Source organism: Cyprinus carpio, chromosome B3, assembly GCF_018340385.1.
Source record: "Cyprinus carpio isolate SPL01 chromosome B3, ASM1834038v1, whole genome shotgun sequence".
Lineage (NCBI taxonomy): Eukaryota > Metazoa > Chordata > Actinopteri > Cypriniformes > Cyprinidae > Cyprinus > Cyprinus carpio.
In genome coordinates, this window is record NC_056599.1 from 11,950,912 (window position 1) to 11,970,626 (window position 19,715).

At 37.1% G+C, this 19,715-nt stretch overlaps 2 protein-coding genes and 1 long non-coding RNA gene across 5 annotated transcripts in view; 2 read left to right on the forward strand and 1 right to left on the reverse strand.

Annotated features, from left to right (window-relative positions):
• The window catches only part of LOC122136487 (DNA-3-methyladenine glycosylase-like), a 5,756-nt gene extending 3,231 nt beyond the window's left edge, over nucleotides 1–2,525 (reverse strand). The window contains exon 1 of the mRNA XM_042719716.1: nucleotides 1,905–2,525. Coding sequence (XP_042575650.1) covers nucleotides 1,905–2,126 — 222 coding nt within the window. The 5' untranslated portion in view covers nucleotides 2,127–2,525. The remainder of the gene's footprint in view (nucleotides 1–1,904) is intronic.
• Nucleotides 1,954–15,382, forward strand: LOC109061309. Its single transcript, XR_006154168.1, has 3 exons — nucleotides 1,954–2,092; nucleotides 12,210–14,227; nucleotides 14,499–15,382. It is a non-coding gene; the product is annotated as an uncharacterized LOC109061309 (long non-coding RNA).
• A 2,207-nt stretch (nucleotides 15,383–17,589) lies between these two features.
• Nucleotides 17,590–19,715, forward strand: part of LOC109056929 (inactive rhomboid protein 1) — a 49,080-nt gene continuing 46,954 nt past the window's right edge. For 2 of the 3 annotated variants that reach the window (XM_042719710.1, XM_042719709.1), the window contains exon 1: nucleotides 17,590–17,948. The gene's annotated coding sequence lies outside the window, so the exon portion shown is untranslated. The remainder of the gene's footprint in view (nucleotides 17,949–19,715) is intronic. The other variant, XM_042719711.1, reaches the window with a different exon arrangement.

Here is a 19,715-nt window from a genome sequence, read left to right on the forward strand (position 1 = left end):
TTGTGCTGGTTAACTGAACAAGAAAAGGAAACCCTGCACTGTCATGTAACAGTGTGGCTAATTGTCTGGCAACACCTTCTCACTTCCAGCTCGTCACAGGGGCTTTCGCACCCCATAGTTCTAGGACTAGCCAGCAGCAGGGCTTATTTTTTTTTTGCGTCGCATTTGTCTTTTTGACACTCAAGGCAGGGCCGTCCTTAGAGGGGTGCAGCTGGTGCGGTCGCACTTGAAGGGGCCCCGCGGTGAACGGACCAAGGGGGACGAGCTCATAAATGTGAATATACTGTAGTATAAATAAAACTGTTGTGACTGTTTACATTGAAAAAAATCACATCCAAACATATATTTAATAATGGCAATATTATTACCCAATATTTAATTTAATCATGATGATAAAATGCCCAGTACCTTTTCGCGCCAGCAAATTGACGCCAAAGCTTTCTTATGTAAAGCAACGGAGGACCCTGCACGTTGAAAAATTACGTTAAAGGGGTACCCTGTGCATCTAAAAGTAACGCCAAGGGCTCCTGACCAAACGTCAATATGTGATGAGTCGGGAGTGAGAACATGTTTGGGTATTTCAGCACAGCCTTAATGTTTTCAGCAGCCTCCTTTCCATTTTAAACCTCATTAAAATGCAAAGTAGGCCTCACTGTGTCCTATTCTGTGCTCTGGATTCAAAGACTTCCTGCGTTTAACTCCGCCATTCAAGCGGTTCCATGGGGTTAAGCTGCATTTCACATGTTCACACTGCTGAATAAATCAGTGTAGCACGGCTGATATACTGTCTGCACTCAAAATAGGGAGCCTCGAAGCCAAAGTGACTGACAACTTTATATCTAAAAGCAGCACATTAGCACATTTTATAAGCATTACTACACTAGCTTCTACAATTTTGTGGCATCAAAGAAGCATTTTCTTCCATTAAGTCAGTACTGGGCTTCTGCACACTGACTTTATTGCCAAGCAGTGAGTATGTGCTTGGGAGTGTTACTCATTTCTGGGTGTTTCTTCATGATTTATAATATTTTACAGGCTTTGGGCATTTTTGACAGCAGACACTTTTGACTGGTTTTGGATTAAACTCTTAACCCTTTCCTTCAAAGACATCCTTTATAGAAAATAATGCAATTTTTAACCATTTGTTAAAATATGCAGGAATTGTTTCCAAGAAAATTGTGATTTGTGTCTCAACTGCATCCCCAAGTCACAAATACAAATCTTAAAGTCTTTAACTCAGTTTAGTGCATAATTCAAATGCCATTTTAAAATAAAGCATTTTATTGTTGCATATGTGTGCTTCTATAAACCACTGCAAAATTGTTTAATGAATATCAACTATAATTATAATATAAGGGTAAAACTTTAAGTATCGGCCACTTGAGGAAAAAATAAATAAATAAAACTATGTTTGTTGGGCACTAATCTGAATATTAGGGGGATAAACTCCCCTTTAGACGTCCCCCAAAATGACAGCTACACCCCTGACACAAGTGTTATTTGACTATTACTTACTATTAGTATTAGTACATAAATTAGACAGTTCACCCATAAATAAAAATTCTGTCATTTACTCACCCTCAAATTGTTATATGAATTTCTTTATATTTTCATTACCAATATTTTAATAATTCCAGTGCTGTAACAACAGCAGTTGACGGTAGCCATTGACTTGTATAGTATTTCACCATTCTATGGAAGTCAATGGCTACCCTAAACGGTTTAATGACCATTTTATTTATTTATAATTATTATTATTTTTGGTGGGGTTGAATTATCCGTTTAATATTTTCACTTTTATTAAAATTTGGGTTTGTGTAATTTTGTTATGTGCTTTTGTTAATTTTACACCTGATTTCTGAATTCAGCAGTAACCTTTTTATTTGCATTTCGAGTGATCTTACCTTGCCGAGAAAGGCCCTTGCCAGATCAGCGCAGGGCTGACTGAAGAAGCTGTGGCTCAGTCTCACAGACTCTCCCGTTGAGAAATAAGGGCTGAGATGCTCGTGCACAGGGTTCGTGTCAGATTGACACTGACCGAGTCTCTTGAGAGGTTCACCATCAGTCTGATCGCAGCCAGACTCGGATTGAGGTAACAATGATTTCTTTCTTTTCCGTGTTGTCATTACAAATATTACAGAATATTAGGCGGCTATATATTTTTGCCAAACCATAACCGGTTTCATATGGACTTTCTATCAGTTTATGCACATAATTCACAGTGCAATATGTTTAAAATGCTAAATCATGAATGTATTATGTCGCCTGAATATCATGAATGCATGGTCGATGTTTAGCAAGATGCTAACGTTACATGTACCTGTAAGTGCTGATTATTCTGAACAAGTGCAACTGCAGTCTTGAGGAAGAAAACACTTAAAAGCGTGTGCTTTGTGTCTTGTATTTAGTTGATGTGTATTGAACACGGAGTAGTAGCAGCCGATTCACACTTTAGCTTCAGTTTCAGTAGCCCGGGTTTGTTTATCTTTGGCAAACGCAAAGTATTCTGGGACACTCTCTTAAAGGGCCAGTGACAACAAAGTTGTTGGTTCTTAGTTGTTTTGATTGATCTTCAGTTGAAATAAGGTGCACTGCTGTGCAAGTAATTTCCCATTTCGCCCACAAAAGTTTTGCATCTAAAGAAATGAGAAGAACTTTGGAAGTATTTAAAATTATGTACACTTAGGCCTACATGTCCTCCATTTCCTTGCCACCTGAGGCGATCTATAAAATTATATCGTGACTGAAGAACACAAACATTGCCAAATCCATTAGAGACTATCCTGAGCTGTGGCATGAAAAGCTTTTAAATGGATAGTTCGCACAAAAACGAATGTCATTCCAAACCCATGAGACTTTTGTTCACACAATGAAGATATTTTTATGAAACCTGAGAGATTCCTGTTCCTCCACTGAAAATCTGCACAACCAAACCTTTGATGTTTCAGTAAATTCATAAAGAGATTAAGAAATCCATATGTCATAAATCTTATGGGATTGGAATGACACACCGTCATTTATATAGAATAGATTAGTGGTGTTTTTATTTTTGAAAATAACTTTAAGGCTGAGGATACATGGGGCAACTTTTTGAGCAATGTTGCCTTCAACGGGCAACCAGGTGAGACACAGGGCCCACGACCGATCTAAAGTATCCAGATAGAAATGTGTTACCCATTCCCAGTGGGAAAGTGCCTAAGCAACATTGCTTAAAAAGTTGCCCAGTATATCATCAGGTTAAGAGTCCATTAAAAAGAAACATGGTAAAACATCAGCTGTAATATAATGAAATAATAGCTATTTAAATGTTGCTCGCAAAAAGCAAAATTTTATCTGAATACGTAGATATTCTTTGATTGATCATTAATTAAAACAGACGTTCTTTACGTGCTTTTCAGAAAAAGTGTTTACGGGGCTGCCATGTTGAGATCACATGACCAGTTGTGTTTTACAATTAAAGTTAACTATCAACAAACTTGCCATAAACGCTGACATTTTCCAGAGAAATAGAAACAGCAGAGGCTGCTGCTGCTGCTGTATTGTGTATTTTTGGAAAGAAAAATATAAAACAGAATTGCTTTGTGTCCCTGAGATGTTCCTACATATTACACTGATATTACATACTACTACTACAAGAGTTATTTCCACTGTCAGTAGTGTGTATGATGATCTCGAAGTAAAAATAACAATAAACTGATTTTATAACTGGAATATTATTATAAAATAGTTGTGGTTTAGTATACTCATTCTTTAAAAATACCTTTCATACTCCCCGTTCCTCAAGAATGCCTGAGATTCGTGTGATCTCAGAGGGAGTGAGTGTTTGTGGTGAAGAAATGCTCAGAAACGTCTCATGGAGAACCACATGGGGATATCAGCCGATCAGATTTTAGGGTTTGGTTTAAGGTTAGATGTAAGGTTAGGCAGTGTGGCTTGAATAACATTATTATCAATCAACCTTTTGCCTCTGGTTTTTAGGGAAACCGTGATTTGCGCTATGATTTTTTTATTTTTTATAGGAATGTTCCAGCAACAATCCAGGAGCATTTCTTACTTGCATAAAATTTGACTGCATTATTTCTGTTGCTTTTTGTGGCTGAAATCTCAAATACTTACAACAAATTTTTCTAAAAGGTTACACAAGCAAATGTTGAGAGTTGGCATGACTTTAAGGGGACAGCGTGACATGCAGTGGCTTTAATGGGACTAACAGATTCAGGCATAACTGAGCCAATCTCCACGGTCCCAGCATTTCTGTCATCGGTCGCAGCAGGCCGACTCCTGAACACCTGGCTGCTCGCCTGTGGATGCTCCCAGAGGACTCAACCACTAGCTGTAAAGTTCGGTGAGACTGAAGAACAGACGACAGGATGGACAAAAGCCTGTCCCAGGCCTCCCATCTGACTCCTCTGAAGCCTCTCCAAAGTCTTTGAAGTGCTTGCAATATGTTACTGTGCTTAGGTAAAGCAGAGTAGAGTGCAGAGAGGTTACATTATGGTAAGTGGTATTTGCTAAGTATCACTACTACTGCTCAAATTCTGGCTTTAGGATTTTTCAAGAACTTTAACCCTGAATAGTGCAAACAAGACAAATATTTTAAAGGAACGGTTCACCCAAAAATTTAAATTAGCTGAAAATGTACTCACCCTCAGGCCATCCAAGATGTAGATGAGATTGTTTCTTCATCAGAACAGATTTGGGGAAATTTAGAATTACATGACTTGCTCAGCAGTGAATGGGTGCCGTCAAAATCCAAACAGCTGATAAAAACATCACAATAATCCAAAAGTAAGCCACGCCACTCCAGTCCATCATTGAGTGTGTTTGTAAGAAATAAATCCATCCTTAAGAAGTTTTAACGTTAAACTATTGTTTCTGGCCAAAATATGATTCCATAATCCATAACAACGCTTCCTCTATTGAAATATCCCATGACATATTTGTTTAGAACAATTTTGGACGTTTTCCCCCACTTGTAATTGATTCTTGATCTGTGCATATTTCTCTCCTGATTCAGACAATGTTGTGTTTTCACTGGAAAAAGAAGTTATAAATAGAGAACCTTTATTTTAGCTGAAAAGTTTATGGATTTGTTTATTACAAGCACGCAGCTTGTGGATTACTTAAATTATGAGTGGATTTTTGTGATGTTTTTTTTCAGATGTTTAGACTCTCATTCTGACGGCACCCATTCACTGCATTTGATTCACTGCTGAGCAAGTGACGTGATGCTAAATTTCCCCAAATCTGTTCTGATGAAGAAACAAAATCATCTACATCTTGGATGGCCTAAGGGTGAGTAAATTTAAATTTTTGAGTGAACTATTCCTAATGTATACAGTCATCATTTCAGAGAGCCTTCCAGTCAAATTTAGCGCTGCGAAAACATAAATGACAGCTTTAACTTGTCAGTGCTGACAGTGTGACCATTGCATAAGCAGAAGAACCTCCTTGCTTGATGTGGTATCCAAAGTCAATTCATCAGAGTCTCATTAGTGGTCACAACCTGCACTTAAGGCTGATGTATGTGTTTGAGTGTGTATATGCACTAGGGTTGCCTGCTTGTATGGTTAGGTAAGTCTCCCAGCAGGTCACAGGTCTGGAAGCCACTGAGATCAGCATGCTCACATATTGCTGCTCTGATGCGTAATGGTGGCAGAAATAGAAAGCGGCATACTGTTAGCTGCCAGTGTGTAAATCAATATGTTTAAGTAATTCAAGAATGCTATAAACATTCCAAGGTGAAATACGCTCATGGCTCATTTTCATGGTGCTGTGGCAATCTGCCAGAAGCTGCACCTCCAGGATCTCATACAGGATTGTGATTTGCACTACAGTCGTCTTTATAATGAATCTGCATAATGTTTTTAGCTCAGTTAGGAGTCAGTGACATGTTTATGTTTTTGAATAGTATTTATTTTAGTGTTGACATTTTTCTTCACCAAGCATGCATTCATCCGTGCATTCTAGCAGTCAGTGTCATCATGTAGGCAACTTTTCACTTCCCATATAAACTCAGAGCAAAAAAGAAACGTCTCTTTTCCCGGATACTGTATTTTAAAAATAATTCTGTAAAAAAAAAAACATGTTTTTCATGCTTGTTAAACAAACCATAAGCAGTTATTGCACCTGCGGAACAATCCTTAAGACACTAAAGACGGCAAGCAATTAAAGTCAAAGTTATAACTTAAAGAGATGACGTTAAAAGATAGACCTTAAAGAGACTTTTCTAAAACACCAGATGAAAGATGCCCATGGTCTCTGATCACCTGTGTGATCTTAAAAACGAATCATCTTGCTGTGAATCTGGACCATCCACACAGTTTGTGCTGCTTAAATCCACTTTGCTTTCTTCTTTCAAGACAACAGTTCTTTCAACAAAGCAATAGACGACTGATGAGTTTCTAAAAGAGCGTTTTTCTTGTGACTGGTAATAAAAGCAAGTATACTTAAGGCAATTGAAAAAAGACACTGTATTGCCTTTCCACACTCCATTAAGCAGTGCCATTATTTGCAACTGTGCTAATAATAAAAAATTTCTCAAGCAGCAAATCACCACATTAGAATGAATATGTTACAGTTTAGAGTTTACTAATAAAACTTTTGTGTTGAATATCTACACGAATTGAATAATTTAACACATTTCACGTTTAATTTACTAGTAAATCTGATTCTAAAAATGAAAGAAATTACTATCTCGGAAAAATGTATTATATACAGTATTTTAATAAAACAAAGGCAAACAAACCAATTATTTTAAACAGTTTTGACTGTATTTTTAAATGTTCAAAAGCACTTATGGTAACACTTTATTTTAAGGTGTCCTTGTTACACGTTACATGTACTTACTATTATAATAACAATAAATTACGCATAATTACATGCAAGTAACCCTAAGACAAACCCTAATCCTACTCCTAACCATATAGTAAGTACATGTAGTTTAATAATATTACTCGGTACTTAAATGTATTAATTACACTGTAACAAGGACACCTTAAAATAAAGTGTAACCGAATTTAATTTTTAAGAATTATTACTAAATTGTTTTGATCAACTATCCTTTCTGAATAGAAGTATTCAATTCTTAAAACAACAACAACAACAACCTGACTGACCCCAAACTTTCGAACGCCATTGAATGTGAGAATGATGCATAGCTTTTCAAGAGAGTTTCATTGATGCCAAAAGTTATGATGTAGCATATTGCACATCTATTTAGAGAACAATGACGAGCATATGTGTAACAGTATCTCAGTATGTGCTAAAGGGTTGCACTGGGATGCTTGTTGTCTGCTGATCAGAGCGTATGTGCTCCGAGGGCCAGTTGGCATCATGATCATGTCTGTCTGATGAGCCAAAGCGGGGGCCAGAGATACAAAGTGGCCTGACAGAGATGCTTTAATGATGGTTGTCATGTATTCAGTGCTTTGGCTGAACCCATTGTTGGGATGCTTTGGCTTTGGTCTCGTGTACATGTCATGAGGTGATCTGGCAAAGACTTCCATCATCACCAAGTGATGAGAAGACTGGCACGGACAGCTCAGCCCGAGCTCTTCAGCGACGACAGCAGGACATGCCTGTGACACGCAGATGGATGCTCTACACTGTCACGCTTCAATGAAACTCGCTGCTCATTACTGCAGTATGAGTCATCAGCCCCTCCACACTGAGCTGTCACTTTAAGAAGCAGGTAAAATACTTATTTTTCTGTCTTTTTACACTGCTCTAAATAGACTTGAGTTTCATTGTTTCCTCTAAACTAGAGTGCACTGCTGCTCCTGACCTGCACAAACAGAAGGAAATCCAGTATGTGCAGATTAAATGTGCAGAAAAAGATATTTATTGAATGGATAGCATTTCAAGTGGAGTCCATCCACTTGTCCATTTATTTTCAGGACGAACTGAAGCAGTGCGATTTATTTGCAAGATAATACTATCCTAGAACAGTAAAGGGTTTTTATAGCAGCACTGCAGGGAAAATCAGATTTGCATTTCCTGAAGGAAATACCAGCACTCGCAAGGCTGTAAAACTTTAGCACTGACGGTTTAGGTAAGCATGGGTTGTAGGTTTTGGTTTTTCTGTTGAAACTTTGAATAAGAGTGGCTTTGCCATTGTCAGGACTGTACAGGCATCTATAAATTGTTAAATACAGTATACAGGTATGCCAAAAGTACAGGACCAATCAAAGTTCAGTTAGCACATGCACTATTCAAAATTCTTTTAGTTTTACTCTATTTACTTATTAATTGAAAGAACTATTTTCAACATTGATGATAAGAATGTTTTCTTTAGCAGCAAATTAGCATATTAGAATGATTTCTGAAGGATTATGTGACCATGAAGACTGCAGCAATCATGCTGAAAATTCAGCTTTAAACCACAAGAATAAATGTGGTAGTTTATATGATAAGTTGGAAATGCCCTACCAACAAATATGGGAAGTGAATCTTCAGCTGAATATCTTTATAAACTGACTGTTAGAATGCACATGCATCCTTGATAAAGAAAAATATTAGCAATAAAATAAGTAGCCTACTTTCATTGATTATTACACCCCAAAATTTTGATTGGTAGTGTAATTGATTACTATTTTAAAGAAACATTCTAGTAGGCGAGTCTAAGTAAGTTTATGTAATAAAACTGATTTGGTAAATTTTATGTAATTAAAAATAGGGTCTACCAAACTTTGATGAATAGTTTAATAAGGAAAGAAGCTGTTCAGCACTAGATAATTTTTAATTTCTTTGTGTATATTATTAGGAAAGGAAAACTTGAACTTGCAGGTGTCTGTTTACGTGACATTCGTGTGGTAATTATATGCAGATTTTCCTAGTAAATATTTAAACAGGGAGATTGTTCCCCTCTCCAGTTTCACAGCAGCACCTGTACAGCACAGTGTTCACAGGAGGACAGCGGGAAGTAATTTTAAGTGTTACTTCTAAATCATGCATGGCTTGGATCCATATCTGCCTCATTGTTCTGTGTGCCATCCTGCAGCCGGCCAAGATGTAGGTCACCCAAAACTATTATCTCTGTGAAATAAAACACGAGAAATTCAAGCAAATTTAACCTCTGCTTAAATCTTTCATGACCAAAGTCGAAATGTCTGATTCATTAATGAATTGTTCTTTTGAGTCAGAACTTTTCAATGAATTTGTTAGTTCACAAAACTGAAGTAAATGATTCATTCACAAATCAGACTGATCTGTTTCTCAAGTTCATCTCACTGACTTGGTTAACAGCTCACTGGAGGGGAAGATTATTGGTGAATAAAATTTTTTGGTCTTTTTAATCATAGAAAGCTATCAAATGACTAGCACATGAGTCATATGGACCTTTGTACTTTTAAGGTACTTTTGTGCCTGTTTAAAGTTTGAAAGCCTTTGTCCCCATAGGGACTAACTGCACTGAAAGTCATTCTCTTTTATTATTCAGTGGAAGAAAGAAAGTCATACATGTTTGGAATGGCACGAGGATGAGTAAATGATGACAGAATTGACATTTTTATGCCATTAAGGAAAAACATTTACTACTGACAGTGGACAGGGAATATACAAATGTCTTGTGAGCTGCAATTAATAAAGCGAAAATAAATGGATGAGAGTGAAAAAAAGCTTCTGCATGAGCCTCAGTGAAACCAAACACTTGACATCCTGCTTATAAAGGAAGATATGTGCATCCAGCAGAAGTTATTTCCTTTGGGCAAACCTCTTCCTTTTTTTGTCAAATGTAAATGGTTTTTAACGTTAAGCAGTGTAGGAAAGCTACTCCAGCCTCCAGCTAAATAAGTTCAAACGAATTCTGACTGAAATATGAGGTCGGATAATGGAGACGGTGGGAGTGTTGTTTTCTCTGGCATACTCTGTTTGCCTCACAGAACCTCTGCTAAATTTAACTTGATATCTTTGTCAGCTGACATGTGGATCCAGGCGTTACTAATCAGAGCCTCCATAGTTTATTTGGCACTTTTCCTTCATACAGTGTTCCCTCTCCTTCTGTCTCTCTTCAGTTAGAGTTAAATGGATTGTTTCAAAACATACAACTTTCCAGAAACATATTAATCACTGCAAAAATTAATAAATCCTAAAATTTTAAGTATTTAATTTTTTTAATCCAAACGGCAAACTTTTGGGCAAGGTAGAGTATTATTCCTATTATTTCAAACACTGAATACAAATACTATATAGAGAAACTAAATATAATTTAGAAGCTTTTGGGAAACCTGTTTGGAAAAATCATTACTTTTTGCAAATCCATTTAGAGGTACTTGTGACACAAAAATTGTACACTTCACCTTTATAAGAGCCTGGTGTGGTTTACAAATGCTTTCCTTTATAAGGTTCATACTGACTGATAAAGAATCTGCTCTCCACATTGATGGAGTAGGTGTGAAATTTCTGTGGCTTTCAAGATTAGAACACAGCATGAAATCTTCCACAGCCTCTGTGTTTTCTTCCAGGTTTCTTCAATTATGCTCCCAGCCTCTTTATTGCTGCTGTACACATTTTTTTAAGCTGTAATAAAAAGTAGACAGAATTAAGATCTGTATTGATAGTGTACACTGCCATAATATTACCGCTTTGTTCCAGGTCATCGTGCCAAAAGATAGTGTTTATTCTTTCTCACTCTCACCACCTGGCATTGTGGGATAACTGTACTTGGCAAATGCTCTTCACTGAAAGCCAGTTAAGGAAGAGGGATGAAAGGTCCCTCCAGGGAAATATCTCTCTCCAGTCAAACTCAATTTCTTTAATTAAACCTGTCGTAATTTAAATCTCATTAATGTTTAAAGGAACCCTGGCGGTGTTGTGTGGGAAGGTGTCAGGTGTTGGGCGGGGGACTCTGCGGTAGGGAGGTGGGAGGTCTTGATGGTGGGTTTCGCAGCTCATGTGGTCGCGCTCTGAAAGCCAAACAGCTGGCAGATACACTCATGCTTATTCATTCATCTGCGGGGTGCTCCTAATGGAAAGGGGATAAAAGCTATTTCAAGAATGTGGGGTCAAACATTATGTGCAGAAATATGAGGTGAACATGACCAGAAAGGAGAAAAACGGCTTTCCTTATCTTATGATGTCTGTTCTAAATCTTTAAACAGTTCACCATTCATTCAGAAATGTAAATTCTGTTATTATTTCCTCATGTGGAATTTTTAATATCACTGTGGTGATAATTTTTAAATGCAAAGTGAAACCTCATTCTTCTGTACATTTCAAAAAAAGGCCTGTTTACACTAAGAACAATAACTATAGAGAGAACAATAACAATAACTATACCAAAATCCGTTTTCCCTGTAATCACAGCAAAAAAAAAAAAAAAAAAAAAAAAAAAAAAAACTTTATTTTTGAGATACGGACTACTTTTATAGTGTTCTTATGCTCTTCATAAAATTTACATCATGTGGGTTGGAACATGATAAAGATGAGTAAATACTGACAGATTGTTTTATTTCTGGGCTGAACAAAATTATTTTTCTACTCCTGGACTCTTCTAACATGCTGCTGTAGAAGATTATTTACACACAGTATTGATTGACCACAGAATGTGCCTTGACACAAAAAAGGCCTCTCTTTCTGGCCATGCTGTGTTATGCTTCTGATAACAGCTTCCTTGATCACAGTCTGAAGCTCTGCCATTAGACATCTGCAATTAAGCCGGAAGACAGAGCAGTCTGGATTTTACTGATGCTCTTCTTATCTCACTGAAGAAAGAGGAGGTCTGTTTAACTGGCACATTTCCCCCACCTCCGTCTTTAACCTTTTGTTCAAATAGCACAGTGCAACGTATGTGCGGGTTTTTTATACCAAGAGGCTAAGATGAGGCTAATGTCATTATATACTCATAGTGTCCAAATCCTGTGTAAATTTTTCTTTTGCATAGATATTTTTGGAAACAAATAATGTCTCTGTGATTTTGTCCATAGTACAGTGAAGTTCAGTGGTCCATGGGGGAATGTTTTGGGCTCCATGGGTAAAAAACGTTTAAAATATATTGGTTTTCACTGAATAAATAAGGTGAATAAATAGACGTAATTTTCATTTTGGGGTGAGCTATCCATTTTATTTGCTTGTTCTACAGATACAAAATACACATATGCTGGACATAACATTCATGATTATTTCATATTCAAAAAATGTGGATTATGAGGTTTGGTTAGACAAAACGATGACTGTGGAATGTAAACGGCTGTTATTGTGTTTGATTGCAGCTTTACCATAATGACATGGTTTCATGCCAGTGGTGTGAGGGAAGTAACGTGACTGAAGTGGACCAGAGGCTGTTGCATCAGCAGAGTTTCTGAGGGACTGCAGGGCTGTCTGGCACATGAAGAAAAGCCAGACTCCCAGAATCCTGAAATAAACAACTTATTATTTTTTCTTCTTACACTTACAGGGACCAGATACAGATTGTCAAGATTGTTTGCCTAGTCAATGTAATACCAGAATTAGCATGCAAAGTGACAACAGACTGTCAAAATGTAAACATTTTTGATAATGAGCCAGAGTTCTGAAAGTGATTTTTCTGAAGTCAAGATTTTCAGTCTTAATTATGTTGATTAAATCGAGACTAATAATTGATTTTTATTTTGTGCTTGGCACAACAGAAAGATAACATGAGAAAAAGGAGTTCATGTTTTGTCATTTTTATTTTGTGGTCTGCTAATAAAAAAGTCTGCCAGAAACTGCCAGTCTGCTTTTGTCAAACACATCTGCCCTTTTTTCAATCCCTGAAGTATTGTGTGGATGTCTGAAGAATATCGAGTTGTCCCTTTCCATATCTCCTTTCTTTCTGCCCTCGGTAACCCAGGACCCACCGTAACCTTTTTGAACACTTCAGAACTGAGATTTGCTCCTGCAATTTTCTGGATGGTTAACACCAGAGGAAATCCTTTATGGCTCATCTGACTCTCTGTTTCTCTGTTGAACACAGGTCTTGCGCTCAGGTCTTTTATCTGGGACTGATTGATGGGGTTTCAGCAGAGCTTGAGTGCCCTCCCAGCTTCACTCAGCCTTCCCTCTGCCTCTTCTGTGACCCATAGGAGTATTTCAGAATCTATTCGTTACTACTGGCCCATGGTAGAGCAATCAGATGTTCCCCATGGGCCTCCTACAATGAGTGTTGTGGGCTCATGTATTCAGGTTTTGTCTCTGTTATTTTTGTTCAGCAAGATGTAGTTTAGTCCGAAAAAGAAAACTCTGTCATCATTCACTCAAAAACACAAAAGGAGATTTTTAGCTGAATGTCCAAGTAGCGCTTTTCCATTCAAAAAAGGAAAGTGATTTATACTACCAAGTTCAAAAGAGAAAAAAAATGTATATTCAAGTCATCTAAAGCCAAATCATAGATTTGTGTGAGAAAAATAATTTCAGTTCAAAGTCTTTCTCCTTTTGTGAAAGATCTTTTAAAATCTAATTTGTGAACAAGACCAAAAACATTTGACTTTGTATAAAGCCTAGAATAATGAGTCTTGAAGACCATGTTTGAATGCACACAAGCGCAAATGACATTTGAAAGTCATTTAAAGATTTTCAAAATGTCTAATTTTTGTGCCTTAGAAGAAAAATATAATGGAGATTTCGAATAAAATGAGGGTGAGAAAATGATTTAATATTGGGTTAAACTATTTCTATAAATGTAGCCTACTTCCACACCGTGGCGATGTGGTCATGGCATCCAAAAGCATTGGCAGTCTAAACATAACAAGGTCACTAGTATGATAGCATTATTCTCTTTTGCAGGTGACACACTTTTCTCACACTCTCTTTGGGCTTTGGGTAAAGGTCAACATACTCTCTATTATACTGTCTGGCCACACACTGCCGGTCACATGACTCTGAAACCAACCTTCCACTATGAACGTAACTGCATGTAATGTAGTAGAGTATGATCAGTCATCCACTGGCAGCACAAGAAAGGTTGCCCTTTGTGGTAACAAAGCCACACCGCATTAACTTGCTTGTCACATTGACTGGTTTGCCTCTAAAACCCAAACCTGTTTTAAGTTCATCTGAGGTTTAGTATTTGTTGATGGACTTGCTGATATCTGGCATATTCCCTGTGGTCTAGAATAAAGGCGCAGTCTGGCAGAAAAATGACAAAGTCATCATGAGAGCATCTTCTTCGTCCAGGAGCAGAATAGAAGCTCATGCCAAACTGCAATATCCTGAGAAACCTACCTGGATCCTGCACTTGTCATCACCGTTTGAATCCAGAGCCTTTCAGCAAGTAAACCTTTCCAGTTATACACCATAAAGAAAGCAACTAATAGCTTACCATTATTTAGGCCTACTGTTGTACTTTGGTATTATATACTTCAAAAATGTTTTTTTTTATGTTTTCTGTATAAATTGATAAAAATCAGTCATGTACAGTATTATTAATGAACTGGACCCTAAGCAACTGGACCAAAACAATGTTGAAGTAGGCACTGATCATATCAAGATACATATGTGAAATGTCCTTTACAATCATATTCTTCTTGATTTTATGTGGACAGACAATCAGGTCAAGTGAATAACTGAACACACAAGCCTTACAGCCACCCTGGAAAGTCCCCGAAGGCAAATACGGGAAGAATCTGAACAATGTCGAATGAGAAAATGGAATGCTATGCATGTCAATACAGTCTCTTTGTCTTGAGTTTGAACTCTGTACTTGAGGAGGAACCTGCTGTCCAGAATTAATGCCATCTCTGCCTCATTTTTCTGTTTAAGAACTGAGATGGAACTTTCATCAGAATGGACCTCTTCCAAATGGACACAGCAAGGCAACTTAATTATGGACTTTTGTGTTTCAATACTTGCATTTTTGACAAATTTAAGGTAACTAGGGTGAGTATGCATATTTCAGTAATGCTCCCCTGATTAATCATTTACTAAAACATTCAGTGAAGATAGTGTGTGGCCATAGTGCATGTAGTTTCATATCTATAAATCTCTTTAAATCCAGCCCATACTTTTTCAAAATATACCCTTATCCAATTTTATATTTCTGAGTGACTTTCATAGTCGGTAGTTAGGGCTGTCAAAGCATGTTGTTACATTTACTTTCACAGTGCTGTAAGTACTTTGTGAAAAACTCCCAGTGAAATGAGGTGTGTAACATGCCAATACACTGCAGAAACAATGTATTAGACTTGTAAATGAGTCTGGATGGGCGCCTGAAAGAAACAGTACTGGCCTGTCTTAGGGGAAAAAGGGCTATTTTGGAATATTATATGTAAGTTTAAAAAATGTACATGAATCAGTACACAGTGTTGAGAAGTAACTAGTTACATGTAACTAAATTATGTAATTGAATTGCAAAATAAATGTAATTGTAATCAGTTACAGTTACAGAGAAAAAATGCAATTAAATCACAGTTTTGAAAATGTTAATGATTTCACAGGGGGTTACATTTGAATTTTTTTCACATACACCCACATACAGATTTAATTGATGTCTTTCATAAATTGCATTGACTGCTCTAATATATGAGGCACCAATGTTTCAGGAGTTTAGTACACAGAATAAAGCATATACAAAAACCCAAATAGGAAATAAAACCGTTATCAAATAAGCACGTAGGACACATGCTTATTTGATAACTGTTTTATTTCCAATTCGGGTTTTTGTATATGCTTAATTTTTTTAGATTACCTGTTGTTTTTTTTTGTTTTTTTTTTCAAGCCATTGTTAGATGCCAATGTTTCCTGTCATAACTATGCAAAGATCTGATTTTAAAAATGGTATAATGGCTATTGAAATATTTCTTGTTATGGTTTAAATCTGTATTTAACATTAGAATGATCTCAAAGTAAGTGATTTTGTAGTGGCTGTGCTTTAAAATTAAATTATTATAATCTTACTTCAAGGATTTTGAGAAGTCTGACAGTAATGAGTGTTGAAAGTTACTGTAAGGTTACCCCTACCTGGGTTACATGTTTGAAAATGATTAACAGTTGAAAACATTAGAAATGTAAAAAAAAAAGTAATTAAATGTACTCAGTTACATTATTTTAACAAAGTAACTGAAATAATTACACTAGTTATGATTACATTTTTAATAGGGTAACTTGTAATCTGTAACCTATCACATTTCCAAAGTAACCTTCCCAACACTGGCAGTATGCAAATTTTCAATTACTCCCTCTTCACAGTGTCTTTGAAAACGTTATTAACCATAAAGAGTAACAGACTAATGGTGTTACAAAATGAATCATAAAGAAAAAAAAAATCTATGTCTGAAATACCCCCAACACCCTTATCCCCTATTACAGGGGATGTTATATACTGTAAGTCACTACATGAGTAAGGAATGGATGAAAATGAGTGCGTGAATTAAGACATTGATGTGGTGCTGCTGCAAAAATCATTTTGTCACATACACAATTTCAAATGACAAAACACATATTGTACAGGTACTACATTTGGTTTGAAACTATGTTTTATATAACATAAATGGGGCAGTATGAATGAAATTTAGGTGTACTATTGTCATTGTCATGTGACCTACCAGTTCAGTTTAGACCTATGTCAACTGCATTGCTTCACTGCTATTCAAAACTCTTCACCCCTGGCTTAATATGATAATAAAATGTCCATCAAATGCACAGTCTAGTATCTTGGCGGAGGTAGTAAGTCATTCTGGTACATTTCACCTACTGTTTTTTTAATATTATGAATTTGGACTTACTACTTATCTGGCATACTGTTTTCACATACTGTACAGTATTGAAGAAGGCATATTCAGATGCAGCGATACACTCAGTGTTGTGGTGCATTACGGAAATGAATGAGTGCACTAGATATGGTTTTCGAATAAGATCAGTAGGCAGATAGGAGGCGGTCTTTTGTGGCTGTTTGATTGCATTTGACCATGAGTGTCTAAACTACAAGAGCGTTCACACTTAATACCAGGTTTAAACAAGGCCTTACTGGTGTAACAATGGAACTAGCAGAAAAAAAGTCACTAAAAATTAAACAATTAATATACATAGTACTGACAGTCAGTCTGGAACAAACATAGAGAGGCATCATGATACAAAAATAGAAAAGGCCCAGTGCTATTGGATTAGGACTCCTGCAATGCTGGGGTACCGGATTTAACTCTTGTACAATATTTTTTACTAAAATCAGGCAATTAATGTTACCACATGAAGCATATTTTTTAACTTTAGGCTTACACATAAAGCATGCTTTTTAATTTTACAGTTTATATAATGAAAAATTGCTTAAATTGTAGCCTATTACCTAGTATGGTTTAATAAAAGAAAGAAAGAAAGAAAGAAAGAAAGAAAGAAAGAAAGAAAGAAAGAAAGAAAGAAAGAAAGAAAGCATACTGATAATGTCATGAGGTCTGAACTTCTGATCATGCGCTCATGCACATCTCATCTAAATGAGTGCAGTCAACACAGCAGGCTGTCTGTTGATATTAAACCCATACAGTAACTAAACAACTAGTCCCCAACAATATCTCACGACTGTAATAACAGCTGAGAGGAATTCATAACACAAACTGTATGTCTTCAACAGACCCTGCTGAAGACTTCCCTGCTTAGTCATGGCTGTACACACACACACACACTCACTGTACGAGTCTGTGCTCCTCCCAGTGTGTGTGTACGAGTCTCTGTCGACGCAGGCGGGGCTCCAGGTCTATGAAACTGAATTACCGGCAGACCAAAACTAAACTTACCCGAGCCGATCGCTGCTCTTCGTGTGTCGCGCGCGCGTGCGTGGGAATGTACTCGCTGCTGCCTGGGAACAATCATATCAGCTGCTCTACAATGTCTTAACATTGGATTTTTATCACCGACAGCCTCAAGACTGAGAGACTTTAACATCTGCAGCTGTTTATTCTTTTGCGCACGTTGGACAAAATGAAATAAATACAGGCTATACACCATTGATATATTACAGGGATCTGGCGTTTCCGCTGTTAACATTTTTCCTGAATCGAATAAGGGTAGGTTTAATTTTCTGTTTTTGCTGTGTAGGTTAATATACGCCGGTGAGTCGTGAGCTCAAATCGATGCATCAATGTGTTATGATAACGCATCGTACAGTTTTAAAGAATATATACACGTTTCTGACCGTATCATTGCAATATGTTGGTGTATTTCAACTGTGAATGGTTTAAAGGGTGTGTAATGCTTAAAAACCCTAACTTAAAGTTGACGTTAGAGGAGTGTTTTTTAATCACAAGACGTTGGCGTGTGCTGTTCCGTGTTTACGACTTCTGCCTACATATAGCCTATGCGGTCCAGTTTACTTGATATATGCTTCAACGCTGTATCCAGTTATATTACTAACCTCTTACTGCTTTTGCAGGGCTGATATGACTGTCAAACGCTACATTTGTTGTCAGAGGGGAAATGGTTCGGACCCAAATATCCATAGAGAGCGTTACATAGCGTTTATGTGGTTTCCATGCATACTTCAGTAATAGCAATTCACTTATTTCCAACACCGTCCTCGGTAATGTGATGACGTCAGTTAAACGCTTATCGATGACCCACCTCCAGCTAGTGATTATCGTCAGATCATTTTTGATTACCTGCGTTTCAGATATGCATTGTGGTCAAAAACCAAAAGGCCTTCCAGGCTGCTCTGAACACATTTCTCGTGTGTGTGTGCTTTGTCATGTGGGGTTCTAGTAAAGCAATAGTCTACTACTTTGAGTGCAAATAACAATTAATTATTCGAAAATAATAATTTAATAAAACGCTGCTACTCCGTTAATTACTACAAAGTTAAAAAGCGCTGTTAATTATTATTTAATAGATTAACTCACGCATTATATATATTTTTTGCTGTGAAGGTGGTTACAGGCTTAATTTAGCTTATCTCTAGAAAAAGATCCTTGACTTAAAGGGATAGTTCACCCAAAAATTAAAATTCTGTCATTAATTACTCACCCTCATTTCGTTCCAAATCTGTAAAGCCCTAAACACTGCATGATTTTTGGCTGTACCAGACGAAAGATTGGCATCGTGAATCAATTGTGTTGATTTCTGTGATCATGGCTCCTAATCGTTGGTCCTGTGTCGTACAGCGAGAGAGGTTCAAAGACGGCCATTGTCACGGTCTTGCAACTAAAGATAGCCCACGATACAGCATGATCATCGCACAGTGTGTTTGCTGCTACGATCCACGTTTACTGACCAACCAATGAAAATGTGATGTTTATTAGGTCCCTGTCACACAGTGTGACATGCAATGATCTTAGGATTGCTAAAATCGTGCAGTGGATTTTGGGCTTAAGAACTTCGTTCATCTTCGGAGCACAAATTAAGATATTTTTGATCAAATCTGAGCGCTCTCTGACCCTAAGTAGACAGCAACATAACTGTAATGTTCCTAGGTCCAGAAACATAGTAAGGACATCAGTAAAATAGTCCATGTGACATCAGGGGTTCAACCATAATTTTACGAAGCTACAAGAATACTTTTTGTGCCCAAAGAAAACAATAATAATGACTTTATTCAACAATTCTTCTCCTCCTCATCTCATCTGCTGTGGTGCGCTGCCATTATGGAGACAGTAACACAACGCATGCGCTTGCTTCCACATCATGTAAACAACGCATGTGCATGGTGCCACTGCTTACGTTACACACAGCAGGCGCATGTGTCGTGATAACTCTCTTCATAATGGCAGCGCATTGCATGAGACCGGATGAGGAGGAGAAGAGTTGTTGAATAAAGTTGTTATTTTTGATTTCTTTGCGCA